General features: G+C 41.7%; 1 protein-coding gene across 3 annotated transcripts in view; it reads left to right on the top strand.

Annotated features, from left to right (window-relative positions):
* DCAF5 (DDB1 and CUL4 associated factor 5) overlaps positions 1-16,952 on the top strand; it is a 95,754-nt gene that overhangs the window by 66,519 nt on the left and 12,283 nt on the right. For all 3 annotated transcript variants that reach the window (XM_021099398.1, XM_021099401.1, XM_021099399.1), the window contains exon 7: positions 3,353-3,419. In XM_021099398.1, coding sequence (XP_020955057.1) covers positions 3,353-3,419 — 67 coding nt within the window. The remainder of the gene's footprint in view (positions 1-3,352; positions 3,420-16,952) is intronic.

The raw sequence follows: 16,952 nt of genomic DNA, 5'->3' as shown, positions 1-16,952 counted from the left end.
TTCAAGTACTTTGCCCATTTTTTCTTTGTTTTTTTATTGTTGAGGAAACTTTTTAATTGAAGTGTAACATGATTAGTCTTTTCAGTTTCCTTGTTTTGAGCATACTTATGTAGTGACTTGTCAAGTAACCATGGGCCAGCAGCTTAGGGACTTTCAGCTCTGATCTGGTGGCCTCCACCATTCTTTCACAGAGTAATCATAGAATCTTAGAATTAAATGTGCCTCAGAGGGTGTTTTAGTCTGTTCTGGCTGCCATAACAAAATACCACAGATAGGTGGTTTATAAGCAGCAGTAATTTCTTTCTCACAGTTCTGGAGGCTGGAAGTCCAAGATCAAGACTGCACTGGTTGGGTTCCAGTGAAGGCCCTTTTCCCAGTTGCAGACTGCTGAATTCTCACGGTTTTCCCTATATGGTAGAGGCGAGCTAGGGAGCTCTTTTATAAGAGTCTGATCTTTTATAAGAGTGCTGACCCATTTATGAGGGCTGCACCATTAGGAAGACCCAGTCACCTCCCAAAGGTCCCACCACCTAATAGCATCACACTGGGCATTTGGATTTGAACATGGGAATTAGTTGGGGGTGGGGGGGGTGGGGGGGGGATCCACAAACATTCAGACCATAGCATAGCAAGAGCCAACAGATGAGGACACTCTATCACTACTTGTCCACTAGGCCCTGGGCCAAATCTTCCAGTCCCTGTGAATAGCATTTTCTTCATCTTTGAACATGTTCCTACAGTCATTTTAAAGACTGGTAAATGGAGTTCTCTTGTGGTGCGGTGGGTTAAGAATCCAGCACTGTTACTATAGTGGCTTGGGTCGCTTGGGAACTTCTGCATGCCGTGGGCACAGCCAAAAAAACCTGGTAAATTGATTTGTAATGATTATAGAGTATTTAGTAAAATATTTACACTAGGCATGAGATTATGTATATGTTGGACTTAACACTTTTTGGAATTGTTTGCAGTGTCATTTTCAAGTTAGAAATTTTCTGTAGAAAACTGCAGGCCTTTATTTTTCAAGGGAAATAAGCAGATTGGGCCAAAAGGCTGGAAGAAATGCTGACCTAAACTTAGAGTACTTTTGTTAAATCTTTGGAAATAAACAATCTCTCAGAATTGCTCACTGGTTGCTGTTAGACAATGTTCGACAATGTTTTTATGAGTCCTAATTAGAATAGATTTGGTTTGGTGTCTTATCTTTTTGAAGCAGTTTGAAGCTACCACCTAAAGGGGGATTGCTTATGGCTTTGGCACTAACTCATGGCTGGGTTGGCAGTGGCTTTCTGCTCTAAGACGTCAGATGGCAGCAGGGGAGTTCAGGATGCTCGGGCTTGAGTAAAAGATCTCTGGGAAGCTCCTGAATTTTTTCCCCCCACATTAAACATTTTTTTTTTAATTGTGGTGGAAGTATCCTTGTGGCCCAATGCGTTAAGGACCCAATGTTGCTGAGCTGTGGTTCAGGCTGCAGCTGTGGTGCAGGTTCAGTCCCTGGCCCATGAACTTCCTTGTGTCTTGGGTGTGCCCCCCCCCCGAAAATTGTAGTAAAATATATATAACATAAAACGTACCTTTTTTTTTTTTTTTTCCTGCCATGCCCACAGCATGTAGAAGTTTCTGGGCCAGGGATTGAACCCAAGCCACTGCAGTGACAACACCAGATTCTTAACCCACTGACCACAAGGGAACTACCATTATAACCATTTTTAAGTGTACAATTTCGTGGCATTAAGTACATTTAAAATGTTGTGTAACCATCACAACTGTCCATTTCCAGAACTTTTTCATCTTCCCAAACTGAAACTCTGTCTGTTAAACAGTGGCTCCCCATTTCTCCCTTCCTTAAGTGTTTGGCACCTACCATTCTGCATTCTGTCTCCATGAATTTGACCACTCTTCGTTCCCCATGTATGTCGAATCACACAATATTTTCTTTTTGTACCTGGCTTGTTTCACTTAGCATGTCTTCAAGATTCATCCATGTTGTAGCATGTATTAGAACTTCCTTTTTAAAAGCTGAATGATATTCCATTGTATGGATATATCACATTTTGTTTATCCATTCATCTTTTTATGGATATTCAGGTCGTTTCCACTTTCTGGCTATGGTGAGCATTCATCTATAAACATTGGTGTGTAGATATCTCAAGTCCATGCTTTCAATTCTTTTATACATACCTAGGAGTGGAATTTCTGGGTTGTGTGGTCATTCTGGGTTGTGTGGTTGTTTAACTTTTTACCGTGTTCCCCAGTGGCTGTGCCATTATGTAGTTCCACTGGCAATGCACGAGAGTGCCAGTAGTTTCTCCACATTCTCATCAACACTTTTTTTGTTTGTTTGTTTTTAACACTTTAAGACAAGGTAACTCCAAAATATCTTTTTGTTGTTGTTGTTGTTGATCTTTTTAGGACCACACGCAAGGCATATGGAAGTTCCCAGGCTAAGGGCCAAATCGAAGCTACAGCTGCTGGCCTACACCACAGTCACATCAGTGTGAGATCTGAACCACGTCTGCAACCTACACCGCAGCTCGTGGCAATGCCAGATCCTTAACCCAATGAGTGAGGCCAGGGATCAAACCCTCATCCTCATGGATACTAGTCGTGTTTGTCTCCACTGAGCCATATCGAGAAGTCCAAACACTTGTCTTCTGTTTCTTTGCTTTTGGGAATTGCTATCCTAATGGGTGTGAAGTGGTATCTCATTATGGTTTTCATTTTCATTTCCCTAATGTTTCCTAATGTGATGTTAAGCATCTTTTCATGTCGTTGGCCATTTGTATCATTTGCCAATTACCATCAAATTGTTTGTTGAGTTTTAGTCAAAGAGGCTTTTGCTTTGCAAATACTTTTTTTTTGGGGGGGGGGGACACGTGCAGCATGTGGAGGAGGTTCCTGGGCCAGGGATCAAACCCACGCCATAGGAGTGACAACACTAGGTCAATCTTTAACCCGCTAGGCCACCAGGGAACTGCTGATTTACAGATACTTTTAAGAGAGTATTTGCTATGTGGTACCTTATGGATATATGTTCATTCATCTTTTTTTTTTTTTTTTTAAAGAAATCTTTCCCTGAGTTCCTGCTCTGGCACAACAGGATAGGTGTCATCACTGGAGCGCTGGGATGCAGGTTCCATCCCTGGCCCAGTGCAGTGGGTTGAGGATCCCATGTTGCCGAAGCTGTGGCATAGGTTCCTGGCCCAGGAACTCCATATGCTGCAGAGCAGCCAGAAAAGAAAACAAAACAAAATAAAACTTTCTCTGTATAGATAAATAGGTGGAGAGATATAGATATGTAATCAATCAGTACATAAGTAATAAATAGATTTTTTTTTTTTTTTGGTCTCAACAGTACATCCTTTCAGGCTCTGATGACTTCAACCTGTACATGTGGAGAATTCCTGCAGATCCAGAAGCAGGTGAGTACATCTCTATGTGAACCTGCTGCTAATGTTGGCTTTGCTAATAACCTTTGGCATGCTGTGAAAGGACAGATCTGTAGCAATAGAGCGAAATATTTCTCTTTTAATATAAAAAGTTTATTGGGAAAATGACCAAAGAAAATTTTAAAGTAAAAATTAGCCAGATTTAACTATAACCTTCATGCATAATCTTATCTGACATAATGGTACTCAGGTTTTTTTCCGTCTAAGAACTTTTCTATAGGCTTCATAGGTCTTCTTTATGTCCATCTTCCTCTCTCCTACTTCACACTTGGAATATTTTTTACCTTGCCTTTTATATGCTTTACCTTTACTATCCACGTGCACATTCCTGCCTGATACTCTAAAAACAGTTGGTAGGGCTTCTGCCTTTCCTTGGCTCTCTCTGGTGGTGTTAATTAAGGGGAAACTTTTTTTTTTTTTTTTTTTTTTTTTTTTGATGGTCAGATTTACTCCCTGTGGTTTGGGTGGCCCCAGGGAGTCAGAGAAATTAGGAAGAAATATTTCTGCACTTTCCTAGATGTACTCTGGAAAAAAAAAGTCTTCAGCTTTCCATATATTTGGATCTAGGCCACTTGAGCTTTCAAACAGCATGTATCATTCTTCATTCTTGATAGTAGTGTCCTCACATGCTCAGATGAGTATTACATTAGTTGCTTCCTACTGGTAGAAAAATGTCTATTTTTTATTCTTAGGACAGCTCAATACAGCCATCTGCTCCAGGTGATACATGGCATCAAACTGGAAAATGGCCATGAGGAAAGTAATAGAGGACTGTGTCAGTGATATTACACAAAGGGTACCTAGTGCTCAGAGTTTAGAGAAGCTGCTGGCTTGCCTATTGATGACTTAACAATATTGTTACCAAATATCTGCCTTTCAAAATGTAAGGCTTACTTTTGGAAACTATTCTGTTGTTGTGGTCTGGTTACTAAACAAGTTGCAAAAGGCTTTTTTCCCCTTCTGGGATTTGGAAAACATGAGTGAAGCATCTTATCTTTGAAGCACAACCAGACAGGACAGCCGCAGTCTATCTGAACAAAAAGTCACGTTCTAGCACGAGAGACAGTTCTGTCTTAAGTCTCCCGTACCCATAGATCCTAGATTGATTAGCTGAGAAATAATATTTGGGCTTAATAGTGTATTTTACATTAAAAAGCTTTTAATCAGTGTGACTTTTAAAATAGAAAATGGATTATCTCTCTTCCCCAGGACTGTTCTCTGGAATCTTTTTCATGATTGCCTAAAGAGAGAAGGGGAAAGAATTAGCAGTAGTATTGGATATTTTTTTTCACTCCTCTGCTCGTTTCTGTACTGGCTTGAGGGTGTAGGACTTTGTTGGGCTACTTTATAAGCAGATGGTTATGCAATCTCTGGTTTGGCAGGGACCCTAGTAGTTGATTTGGGATTCCAGTATTAAAATTGGGAAATTGGGAGTTCCCGTCGTGGCTCAGTGGAAACAAATCACCATGAGGTTGTAGGTTCGATCCCTGGCCTCGCTCAGTGTGTTAAGGATCAAGCGTTGCCGTGAGCTGTGGTGTAGGTCACAGACGTGGCTCGGATCTGGCGTTGCTGTGGCAGTGGCGTAGGCTGGCAGCAACAGCCCCTATCAGACCCTTAGCCTGGGAACCTCCATGTGCCGTGGGTTCAGCCCTAAAAAAAGACAAAAGACAAAAAAAAAAAAAAAAAAAAAAAGCAAAACCCGGGAAATTGGTGCCTGGACTTTCCAAGGATTGTATAGACACAACTGGTTGAAAGGAATCCCTTTCCAGATTCTCAAATTCCATATGTATTCTTTGACATATTCCTAAGAAGTTACTCGTTCTCCTTTCCCACCTCCCCCTTTCCCTTTGTCCTTCTCCCACTTTACAAAAAACAAACAAACAAAAAACACCAGAAAATCAAAAATAACCCACAAATTTCTAACCGTTTGAACCTTGGCATGGTGCATTGCTCTTAAGGTATTAAAAACACCTCCACGGTGCCCCAAACAGAAATATCCTTTAATCATAATGGCTATAACCTAACCCCCCCTTATTTTCTCCCTTTTCTTCTTAGGCACTTATAATAAATTGCTTCTTTTTATAGTAATTGGTTTTTATAAAACATTAAAAGTATGTTTTTTAATATTGAAGTATAATTTGCAATGTGTTAGTTTCAAGTGTATAGAAAAGTGATTCAGTTATAAATCTCTGTGTGTGTGTATATATTCTTTTTCAGATTTTTTCCATTACAGGTTATTACAAGATATTGAGTATAGTTCCCTATGTTACACAGTAGGTCCTTCTTTATATGTAGTAGTGTGTATATGTTAATCCCAAACTCCTAATTTATCTCCCTCCCCAAAAGTATATTTGTTTTGATTAATTGTGTTCCAGTAATAATTGTAACAGTAACTCAAATCCAAGACAAAAAATTTGACACTTAGAGCCTTCTGGTCACAGTAAAGAAAAATTTAACTCCAGTTGGCACCCCCAGGCCTCTGTTTGTGTGGGGATGGGGCGGTTTCCTGGCCATGCGTGCTTTGGGGAAGAGTGTGATGGTGCATTGCTCTTTATACAGCCTTTCAGCTCATCCTCTTTTCAGCCCTGTCTGTCCGTCAGAGATATTTAGCCCCTCTATTTTTTTTTTTTTTGGTTTTTTTTTAATAATAGATGATATACAGTGTTTTGACAATTTCTGCTGTACAGCAAAGTGACCCAGTTATACATATATATATATATACATTTTTTTTTTCTTTTTAGGGCCACACCTGCAGCATATGGAAGTTCCTGAGCTGGGGTCAAATTGCCACAGCCACAGCAATGCCGGATCCAAGCTGAGTCTGCTACCTACAATCACAGCTCGTGCCAACACCAGATCCTTAACTCACTGAGCAAGGCCAGAAGTTGAACTTGCATCCACATGGATGCTAGTCAGGAACTCCCTACATTCTTTTTCTCATATTCAATCATGTTCTATCACAAGTTATTGGATATAGTTCCCTGAGCTATGCCGCATTGCTTATCCATTCTAAATATAACAATTTGCATCTACTAACCCCAAACTCCCAATCCATCCCATTCCTTCCCCCTCCCCCTTGGCAACCCAAATCTATTCTCTGTGTCTATAGCACCTCTAATTTTTATATGTAATCTCTCTATTTTTAGATGTTGGCAATAAATATTTTTAAAATATTTAGTAAGGTTCAGCAAGTTAAACAATAACGTAAGAAGGGCTAGATGCAGAGTTCCCATCGTGGCTCAGTGGTTAACAAACCCGACTAGTATCCATAGGACAAGGGTTTGATCCCTGGCCTCGATCAGTGGGTAAGGATCCAACATTGCCATGAGCTGTGGTGTAGGTTGCAGACACGGCTCAAATCTGGCGTTGCTGTATCTGGGGCATAGGCCGGCAGCTGTAGCTCCAGTTGGACTCCTAGCCTGGGAACCTCCGTATGCTACAGGAGTGGCCCTAAAAGACAAAAATAAATAAAAAATAAAAGATAATCATAAAAAAATAACTAAATAAATAGAAGTTGCACCCCTCCCCCCAAAAAAAGGGCTAGATGCCTTTTTGGGTTCTAGCTTTGAATGCTTAGATGACAAAAAGTCTATCTGGAAATTCCTACTAATCCTCTGCCTCTGACTTAAATCTGAAATAAGGCTGAGCTTACTGTCTGTTCATCCCAGTTGAAATTAAGATACTGAGGCTGGCTAATATGGGGAAGCTAGCTTGCTATTACATGCCTTAATGGCATAATCAGATGACAAGCAATCAGCATTTATTGAATGCCTGTTGTGTGCTTCTCAGTGCATGCCAAATGCTGAGAAAACTAAATGGAGAACAGTCCTGAGTGTGAGCCAAAAGCAAGGGCATCTGTTTCTTCTCTACTCTCCTGTTCAGAAAGATAGACCATCACTGCGGAAAGTTTTTTGCTACACGAATTCCAAAGGGAAGAAATTTATTTATTATATAAACAGTACAGAATTAGCCAGTATGCTAATTAAGTAATTCTCATATGGCTTCCTAGTGGGCGGAGGAAATCATTTCTAAATGTAAGACCTAATATCCACAGTAAATTTTGCTATCTGGAAGATTAGGCTCAACTTCTTAGTTAATGTCCAGTAACAACTCATTTCTAAAAGCCTCTTTAAAAATCAGAGGAAGAAATAGAACTGGGAATTTTGCTACACCAAAGAAAAAGCCCATCAGAATATGTTTTACACCTCTGAAGTATGTAGGAAGAGCATCTGTTTTTATGTGATAATTCTGAAGATAAAATAAACAGATTGGCAGTTATATATGGAGCCACTGTGGTATATTGGAAGAGCATCAGGCTTAAAATCATACCTGTATTCAAGTCCTGTGATGCCAGTAACTAACTGATTGAGTGATTCTAGGCAGGTTATGTAACATCAGTTGTCTGAGCCTCAGTTTCTTCTATAGAATTGCCACTCCCATCCCCTGCCCTACCACCTCATATCATGGAATGATTTAACAGTCTTGGATGCTTTCTAAAAACTATGTGCTGTCAAATGTAAGACATTGCTATCTGTAAGATCAATGCTCATAGATTTGTAATTTCCAAAGCGTTTGCTTCCTAGTAACTCGGGTAATAAGAGTAATGGATTTGACAACAGGTGGCAGAGATGAATGTCTCCTGAAAATATTCATAGTGCTTTCTCCTTCCCTTTTCCCTAATTCTTGGGGAAGGTGTTAGGGTTTTCACTGACAGTTGTTTTCTCTGAGGTTGCTCTCTACACTAACACCTTAGTTTTATGGAAAGAAGTATAATATAATAGAATTAGTAGGCCTGATGCATTCCTGATGCATTTGTCTTCTGGTTGGAGGCTCTGGAAAAATTGTTTAACCTTGCCAGACTTTCATTTCTTCATCTGTAAAATAATAATATTAACAATACAAGCAACACCAACAGTGAAACAATATCTACCTTCTTAGGGATATTGCAAGGGTACTCAGTAGCTACTAAATGTTGCTGTAACTCATTAAAAAAGTTTTCTTGGAGTTCCCGTTGTGGCTCAAGAGTAACGAGTCTGACTAGTATCCATGAGGATGCAGGTTTGATCCCTGGCCTCACTTAGTGGGTTAAGGATCCAGTGTTGCCATGAGCTGTGGTGTGGGTCACAAATGCAGCTCGGATCCCAGTTGCTATGGCTGTGCTAAGGCTGGCAGCTGTAGCTCTGATTTGACCCCTAGCCCGGGAACCTCCTTTTTTATGCCACGGTGTGGCCCTAAAAAAAAGACAAAAAATAAAAAAGCTTTCTCCCGTGTAACTTTCGTCTGAAAAACTCCTTAGAGACAGGACATGGTCCTCATCTGGTGCCCTCCTGAATGGTCAGTTGAGTTTTTCTTGCATGAAGGCTGCCTTGACTAATCAGTAGTTTAAGAGCGGGGAAGTTACATGACAAATTTTTCCCTGAATGGAGGGGAAAAACATGCAGCTTCACTGCCAAGTCACTGCAGCCACCCCCACTGCCAGTGGGCTCACGAAGTAGGCTGGAAACAGCTGCGAATGCACTTCCGTGGGCCTGCATATGTGTGCGCTCTCTGTTTCTCCTCCATTTTCTAGACATTCATTTATTCTCAGTGAGTTAGGCCTGAGCATCTGCTTTTTCCTCCCATGTAACTGGAAGAACAACTGTTTTTAATTGGTCACAAGTAGTTGGTTGCAGACACATATGAAGTACAGATGATGAAAGAAGAACTGAGGATAATTGTCTTTTTTGTGCAATTAAGTGTTGCTGTCTGGAGCTCTTTGAGCTTTACTGACAGCACTGGCTGTCCCCATCTGGCTTTTCTTAACTCTTAAATGATTACATGATCCCCAGGAGGTAGCCACTGCTCTCTCTGTATTGTCAGTACCCTAACTGTATTTTTCTTTATGGTTTGAAACTTGGAGCCCTGGAAATATTGTTTACTTGGGCCTTTTGGGATTACTAAGAGGTTGTTTGGACAACTTTTTTATATCTATGGAGGGAAAGAACTAGTCCTTTGCCCCTCACAGTACCTCTTAATTCTACCACTGTCTCAGAAATGAAATAGCTAATTGTCTGAACAGGTACTTACCAAACCTCATTTTGGTAGATAGTAGCTTTCTCCCTCAAGCCTTGTTCCAGAGAAAATAATGAGATTTACTTTAATGTGTTCACTTAGTTGAGTATCCTTAGATAAGACGTTATGCCCATCTTATGGGTGATTGAAAGATAAATACTTTCTTGCCCTCTAGGAACTTCCAATCTAAGAGGGATGAGAAAAGGCTATTTGTGTGCACACTAAATTTAAAAATGGGTTTCTGGAGTTCCTGCTGTCATGCCACAGGATCAATGGCATCTTAGGAGCACTAGGATGTGGGTTTGATCCCTGGCCTGGCACAGTGGGTTAAGGATCTGGTATTGCAGTAGCTGTAGCTTGGATCTGATCCCTAGCTCAGGAACTCCATATGCCCTGGGGCAGCCAAAAAAGGAAAACAAACAAAAACGGGGGGGGGGGGGGGTGGGGGGGTGTCCCAGTGTCCCACTGCCTATTAAAAAGATTATTAAGGAGGGCTTGAAGAGATTTGGGGGGTCCGTTTTTTACAGAATTGCATTTCAGAGGACCTTGAAGGATTGGTAGGATCTTAGCCCCTTTATTTCTCTGCTCTTACTGTAGTCAAAGCGTTATAAAAGAAACATCCAAAATTGATGGTGGGAAGATGGAGAGAGATACTTGGATCCACGTTGGATGATGAAGCCCCCTAAAGGAGATTGGGTTTTTCCATGCATGCTTATATTCCACAGTCTAATACGCTTGTCCCTTTTCATTCATTTATCAAATATTTGTTGAAAACCTACCACACGCTAGGCACTCTTCTAGAAGCTTAGGATACAGCAGAAGAGCAAAAGAGCCCCGCCATCCCTGGGCTTGCATTCTAGTGGGGAAAATAGACGATGAACAATAGATACAATAAATTACACAGTATGTTTAAAAGGTTAAAGTGCTTTGTAAAAAAAGTAGAGCAGAATAAGGCAGATAGGAAGTGAAATGGGGAGGGGTCAAGGAAATGTAATTTTAGATGGAATATTCAGTGTAGTCCTCATTGGGAAGGTCACATTTGAACAAAACCTCAAAGTGGTGAGGAAGCCTTATGGAAATCTAGGGTAAGAGCATTTCAAGTAGAGCCACAGTGAAGGATTTGAAGTGAGAATGTGCCTGGAGTGTTTGAGAAACAGCAAGGAAATCAATGTGCTGAAGCAGAGTGAGAGCAGGGAGAATAGAACAGTAGGGGTTAGTCACAGAGGTAAGTGGGGTATCAGGGTGTGCAATCATGCAGGCCCTTTCCGTGAGCGAAGTAGAAGCTGTTAGGGAGTTTGGAGCAGAGGACTTGATCTGCCTTTTTTTTTTTTTTTTTTTTTTTTTTCTTTTAGCACTGCATGTATGGCACATGAAAGTTCCCAGGCTAGGGGTCAAGCTACAGGCTACACCACAGCCATAGCAACGCAGGATCCAAGCCACATCTGCGACCTACACTGCAGCTCACGGCAACACCAGATCCTTAACCCACTGAGCGAGGCCAGGGATTGAACCTGCATCCTCATGGATACTAGCCGGGTTCATAACCCACTGATCCACAGCAGGAACTCCTGATCTAACTTTAACAACATCACCCTGACTACTAAGTTGAGGGTAGATGGTAGGAGTGGGGTTGCCAAGGGTAGAAATGAGAACTAGTAGGAATCTCTCATAATGTAAGTGAGTGGTGATGGTAGCTTGAACCAAATAATAGGAATTGGAGTCTAGATCTATTTTGAAAGTAAAGCCATCAGAATTTCATGCTAGATGAGACTGGGGGGAGGGAGAGCAGGCAGAGTTTGAGATATCTCTTAAACATCAAGAAAGAGTGTTGAATAATTTGGATGGATATAGAGGTACAGAGGTCTGGACTTTCTGAGTTTTGGTGTCCTGTAGGAAGTATGTAAAGCCACAAGACTGGATGAGCTCACCATTGATTGAGATCACCAGTGAGTAAATGAGCTTAGCCAGTCAAGAGAAGGAGACCAAAGACTGAGACATCCTCCTGTTAAGAAGCCAGGGAAAAGAGCCAAAAATGAAATCAAGAAGGATTGACCAGTGAGGTAGCAGGAAAACCAAAAGAAGATGATCCTAGGGAGTTCCTGTCATGGCGCAGTGGTTAGCGAATCAGACTAGGAACCATGAGGTTGCGGGTTCAATCCCTGGCCTTGCTCAGTGGGTTACGATCCGCGTTGCCGTGAGCTGTGGTGTAGGTTGCAGACACGGCTCGGATCCCACCTTGCTGTGGCTCTGGCGTAGGCTGGCGCTACAGCTCCGATTTGACCCCTAGCCTGGGAACCTCCATATGCCGTGGGAGCGGCCCAAGAAATAGCAAAAAGACAGACCAAAAAAAAAAAAAAAAAGATGATCCTAGGAAGGCAGCGAAAAGAGTGTGTCAAAGGGGAGGCAACTCTGTTGAATCTTGCTAATAAGTCAAATAAGATGAGTAGGATGAGGACTGAATTAACCATTGGATTTTTCCAAACTCAGATCTTATTGCTTAAGGAAGGAATAGACAATCACAGAGTTTGATGTCCATTGCATCTGTTACCTGATTTTTCAGCTTCTCTCCCTACAAAGTAGTACTGCTCCTTTATATATCTTTGCAACTTACCATCTTGCCCTATCAGTGTGTTATGCAGGATTTTGTTTATTTCCCCAATCTAGAACTGCCAGGTGAAGCTCTCCCATGAAATGCTAAAAGCATTTCCTATACCATTTTTTACCTGAGTATTGAGGTGTTTAAAAAAAAAAAAAAGACAAGAAAAATAAAATAAAATAATAAAAAAACAAAACAAAACCAAAAAAAAAAAAAAAAACACTCACACTCATACAGTGTTCTCCACTAATTTCAATTTAACAATCACTTGTTAAGTCTTTTTATGCCTATTTTTATGCCTAACTCCTTTCTTTTTATCTTGGATGTGTCAACGTATAAATCTGGGAAGATTAGGATATTTACCTTCTTCATGAGGGCCAGTGCTATGTTTCTTTGAAACACAAATATATCTCCTTTTGTCTTAATTTCTTATCTTGTAGCAGCCCCTTCCAGTCATCTAGTCCCTGTTGCTGTTTCCTCACTACTGCTTTCACACTTCCCCCTCCTTAATCTCAGTGTTATCTGAGATGGGAACCCCTAAGCAGTGCTCTAGGTTTTTCCTTCCTGTTTGCAAACAGGTGTTTGAGAACTCCTACCCATTAATGAACAGGTCACTAGGATGGGGTGGAAATTCAGACTCTGACAAGAAAATTATACTTCCACTTTTATCCAGGTTGATTTGGGGTTTATTTTAGAACAAAATATTTAAGTGTCCTGTTCTGTAGTCCCAAGTGCCTTTAAGGACCACTTTCCAGCATGATTGATAAGTTGCTATTAGACCAAGACATCTAGAAATCCTGACCAGGTTGCTTTTAGCTTTTGAGTTGAAAGCATAGTCATTCTTGTAGGACTTTGTTAGAGTGAATGAAATTGACAAGAAACAGAAGTAACTGCAGTTGGTAAGACATGGGAGTGGTGTCCTGACCCTCTTGAAAGGCTTGAGGGGATAAATCTCTGGCTAAATGTTATGAAAAGAGGAGCATAGATAAGAAAAGAGGAAAATGAGGGCCTGTAGGCTTAGCCCCTTGTCTTCTCTGGGGAAACATTTGGCTGTGGCATTTTACAAAGGTCTTTATCAGGGTTCTGAGCAAGATGTCTTCTCTGATTCCCTTGTGTTTTCTGGGATCCTGGGATACCAAGACAGTGAGTGAGTCACTGATGCTGGAATCTTAGGAGATGATGCACTCATTTTCTTTTCTGAGCTCTTACAGTAGGATAAGTAAGATATACATCCCTACTTCCCTAGCATCCCTTCTGAATCAAAGGAAAGATGCGGATATGGGAATTTTGACCTCAACTATAAAAAAAAAAACCTACAAAGTGATGTAAACATGTTTGGCTGAGCTGGCCGGAGCAGATGATTCAGAGAAATGACCATTGGTTTGTACAGAACTGTATAAACAAATGACAGCTCAAGGATAGGTAAGATCCTTTTTCCTGGGTATGTGCTGTTTTATTCATTGGTACCTTTATTAGTGATTAGGTTGTGACTCAGTTCAGTAACCATGGGTGAGGTTGATCCTCACTAGGCCTCTCACCCATGGATGAAGGACGACCCTCAAGGGAGACTCTGTAAGTTATACAGTTCTTGGGAAAAAATGTTCCTGGAGTTCCCGTCGTGGCACAGAGGAAACGAATCCGACTAGGAACCATGACGTTGCGGGTTCAATCCCTGGCCTCGATAAGTGGGTTAAGGATCTGGCGTTGCCGTCAAGCTGTGATGTGGTCTTGGACGCGGCTCTCAGATCCTGCGTTGCTGTGGCTGTGGTGTAGGCCAGCAGCTGTAGCTCCGATTGAACCCCTAGCCTGGGAGCCTCCATATGCTGCAGGTGCAGCCAAAAGCAAAAAAAAAAAAAAAAAAAAAGGAGTTCCATGGTGGTGCAGTGGAAAAGAATCTGACTGGTATCCATGAGGATACAGGTTTGATCCCTGGCCTCGCTCAGTGAGTCGGGGATCCAGCGTTGCCATGAGCCGGGGACCTAGTTCAGATCTGGTGTAGCTATAGGCTGGTGGCAAAAAAAAAGAAAAAGAAAAAAAATATTCCTTGCCTAACTTCTTCCAATTTGCTTCTGCCATTGATGGACAGGTTTCAGTTAGATAATGGAGAAGAGGAGACCCCCAAGTTCTTACTGGTATTGGCATCTTGACATTGGCCATTTCAGACTAGAGAAATCTGATTTATGCAGATCTCCAAGACTGATTAAAATGTATTCTGTAAAAATCATTGTAAACTGTATGGAGAGCTGTATTCAGTCAATTAAAACTGAGAAACCAGGAGAGGGACTATAAAGAGCCTCTATGAAGCCTGTTCATTGCTATGATTCTGTGTATGCAGCCTTGGCTGCCTTATACGGATGGCAGTAATAATTCTTCCCATACCTGTGTTCACCTTTAGTCTCTTGGTTCTATTGACTTCCACTTTTTCAGATTTCCTGGATACACATTTGGATAGGAAGGAGAGATTATCTCGTATTAAAATTACTGCCAAGGAGTTCTCTTGTGGCCCCGAGGGTTAAGGGTCTGACATCGTCACTGAAGTGGCTTGGGTAGCTGCTATGCCGCAGGTTCAATTCCGGTCTGGGAGCTTCTACATGCTGTGGTCGTGGCAAAAAAAAAAAAAAAAAAAAAAAAAAATTTGCTGCCAAGAAGAGAAACCAAATGAGGTCACAGTGCATTTAAGAGCAGTAGAAACAGTTTGTACATGGTCTGAATTTTAAAGCATTGATACCCTTTAATTATTCCTTAGATCTGAAAATTATTATAATTGTATTCCAAGTAATCATTGACAGATTTGATCCTCACTAGGCCCCTAGTGGGTTGATAGACTTTAGTTCTATGGTAGCTGATTCTTCAAGATGTGAGACTTTCTATCTATCCTCCTTGGTGGTGCTTATTCTAGAATTGCCCTCTCCTGAAACACTGTCCATTCAACAAGGGATACCTGCTTTAGTTCAGGCATTACCCCCTGGGTTCTAGGTATACAAGAGGTCTTTTTCTACCTTCACAAACTGTTCGGTATTGGCAACTTGAGGCGATGTCCTGGGCTGATATTACAGAGCCTGCACTCAGGATACCATTTGCATAGTCTTCTCCTTCCCTCCTTTTAAATTGAGCACTTAGGAGTTCCCGTCGTGGCTCAGTGGTTAATGAATCCAACTAGGAACCATGAGGTTGTGGGTTCGATCCCTGGTCTCTCTCAGTGGGTTAAGGATCTGGTGTTGCTGTGAGCTGTGGTGTAGGTTGCAGACATGGCTCGGATCCCACATTTCTGTGGCTCTGACATAGGCCGGCAGCTATAGCTCCGATTAGACCCCTAGCCTGGGAACCAGAAAAGGCAAAAAGACAGATTAATTAATTAATTAAATTAATAAATAAAGGACTTAAAAAGAAAAATCAGTTGTGACCTGATTCCATCCCTATTCAAACCTCACCCTTTCTTAAAGGCCATGACATGATAGAAAGGATTATAATCAAAAAGACTGATTCAAATTCTGGCTCTGCCAAATACTAGCTATTTGGAAGAAGTCACTTAAATTTCTTTTCTTAGAGGCAGAAGGATTAAGCAAGAGATTGGTACTAGGTTAAACCCTAAGTTTTTGTGTTTTTTTTGTCTTTTGTCTTTTTGTTGTTGTTGTTGTTGTTGTTGTTGCTATTTCTTGGGCCGCTCCCGCGGCATATGGAGGTTCCCAGGCTAGGGGTTGAATCAGAGCTGTAGCCACCGGCCTACGCCAGAGCCACAGCAACGCGGGACCCGAGCCGCGTCTGCAACCTACACCACAGCTCACGGCAACGCCGGATCGTTAACCCACTGAGCAAGGGCAGGGACCGAACCTGCAACCTCATGGTTCCTAGTCGGATTTGTTAACCACTGCGCCACGACGGGAACTCCTAAACCCTAAGTTTTTTGCTAATGACAACCCCAGTGGGGGTATAGATAGGAGTAGGATGTTGGCAGCTAGCATTCAGAACATGAACAGGACTGCTCCCTGTTGAATCAACCCGATCCAGAGGAACTCTTTGAGTTGGTGCGGTCACTGTATTGAGACAGCTGTTTTAGATTCCCAAGGATCCCTCTCAAGTTCATTTTGACTAGGTGCAAATTACCTTCCCTCCTCTCCCTCCACCCTAGGAACCTAGTGCCCTCAGGCTGCCTGGGTGCTTAGCCTTTCCTGATCCTTTGTCTCCATGAAAACACATCTTTGTCCTAGCTGCTCTCTTCTCCTTTATGGTTTATTAGCAAATGTGATGATGTTGGACTGAAATATGAATAGCTGTAAATGTGTTATCCATTCCTGGATAATTCAAATATTAACAATATCAAATATGGGGAGAAATTTAGGCAAAGGACATTCTTGTCACTCACCAGGTAAACAGCTGGTGCTAGCCAAGTTGGCACCACCAGGGAGCAAATCAGTACAGTCTGAAGCCTCTTGCTGTCTTAAAAAAGATATGTACGTGGCAATAAAGAGAGATGTCTTTCATGAGGCAAAAGAGATGAAAGAGGAGTTGTGTCAGGAGGCCAAAAGTAGAAGCGATCTACTGCAGAACCAGATTATTTAGGGAGAGGGGATAATGTTCTAGCCATTTTCCCTCCAGATACTGAGATGAGAACTGTTTAGGATGAATGTTGGTGCAAAGGACTTAGGATGGAGGCATGTAGAGCTGAGATGGTGCCTGATGGTACTTTGTGCCCTAATGGTGTCGTGCTCCTGGTAGAGTCTAAGAAGACGCTCATTGCTTAAATAAATGAATACTCATTTGCTTGTGTCTGAATGTATCACATTTGCCAATTGGCCAGGGGTGCAGGTTCGTCTGTTCTTACTGAGCTATTGGTGGCTGCTCAGAAATGACCTTATTCA

This window comes from Sus scrofa, chromosome 7 (assembly GCF_000003025.6).
Source record: "Sus scrofa isolate TJ Tabasco breed Duroc chromosome 7, Sscrofa11.1, whole genome shotgun sequence".
In the NCBI taxonomy this organism is placed as follows: Eukaryota; Metazoa; Chordata; class Mammalia; order Artiodactyla; family Suidae; genus Sus; species Sus scrofa.
The sequence above is the reverse complement of the archived record's forward strand: the minus strand, read 5'-3'. Positions and strand labels throughout refer to the sequence as shown.